This window comes from Monopterus albus, unplaced genomic scaffold, assembly GCF_001952655.1.
Source record: "Monopterus albus unplaced genomic scaffold, M_albus_1.0 scaffold38.1, whole genome shotgun sequence".
In the NCBI taxonomy this organism is placed as follows: Eukaryota; Metazoa; Chordata; class Actinopteri; order Synbranchiformes; family Synbranchidae; genus Monopterus; species Monopterus albus.
In genome coordinates this window covers 3,062,864-3,063,486 of record NW_018127918.1, presented here as the reverse complement: position 1 = coordinate 3,063,486, position 623 = coordinate 3,062,864, and the positions used below count along the sequence as shown (strand labels likewise).

Sequence of the window (623 nt, the reverse complement as noted above, 5' to 3'; positions counted from 1 at the left end):
CTGTTAAGTGTTTTTAAAAAGATGCAACTGAGAAAATAGGGAAACAGTAAAGCTGTAAGGCCCGTGGGACCATGGCAGAGGTTTAGTGCAGCGGGGTCTGTGAGAGTGTTAACAATATTATACAGGCAGCCTGCATAGGGAATACACACACACGCACACAGATCTGCTGCAGTAGCGGAGTGCACAGAAATATACACTCTAGCCTGCAGATACAAAGCGCATTAGGTATGTGTTAAAGCATGCACGGCATCAACACAAGAAAGATTCATATCTGCTTGTGATATTTCGGAGAAGAAAAATAAAAAAGACTGCAGAAGAAACGAACAGTTTCCACTTTAAGTAGCGCTGAGGTGTTAAATGGTAGGACAGCAGACAGGACGTCCAAAGATTCATTTACGTGAATCCTTTTCTGGTTAGAATTAAGGCTCACACTTACCGATCTGAACGCTGCTTGGGAAAGCACCCATTGTCAGCCCCAAAAAGCCAGAGAATATCAACAGAAACCAGTCTCGAGAAGAAATCCTCATTTTGTTTCGGTTATAAACTGATGAGAGACATCGAGCAGGTTTAATTAACACACACTGGGCAAAGCACCATCACAGGGTAAAAAACAAAAAGATTAA

At 42.2% G+C, this 623-nt stretch overlaps 2 protein-coding genes across 8 annotated transcripts in view; both read right to left on the bottom strand.

The window, feature by feature from the left end:
- The window catches only part of gria4b (glutamate receptor, ionotropic, AMPA 4b), an 84,803-nt gene extending 84,186 nt beyond the window's left edge, over positions 1-617 (bottom strand). For all 7 annotated transcript variants that reach the window (XR_002274824.1, XR_002274825.1, XM_020598580.1 and 4 more), the window contains exon 1: positions 437-617. Coding sequence is in view for 5 of the 7 variants with exons in the window: in XM_020598580.1 (XP_020454236.1) it covers positions 437-527 (91 nt within the window). In the remaining 2 variants the exon portion in view is untranslated. The remainder of the gene's footprint in view (positions 1-436) is intronic.
- LOC109959351 (N-acetyltransferase 9-like) overlaps positions 1-623 on the bottom strand; it is a 561,041-nt gene that overhangs the window by 94,779 nt on the left and 465,639 nt on the right. The window lies entirely within an intron of this gene.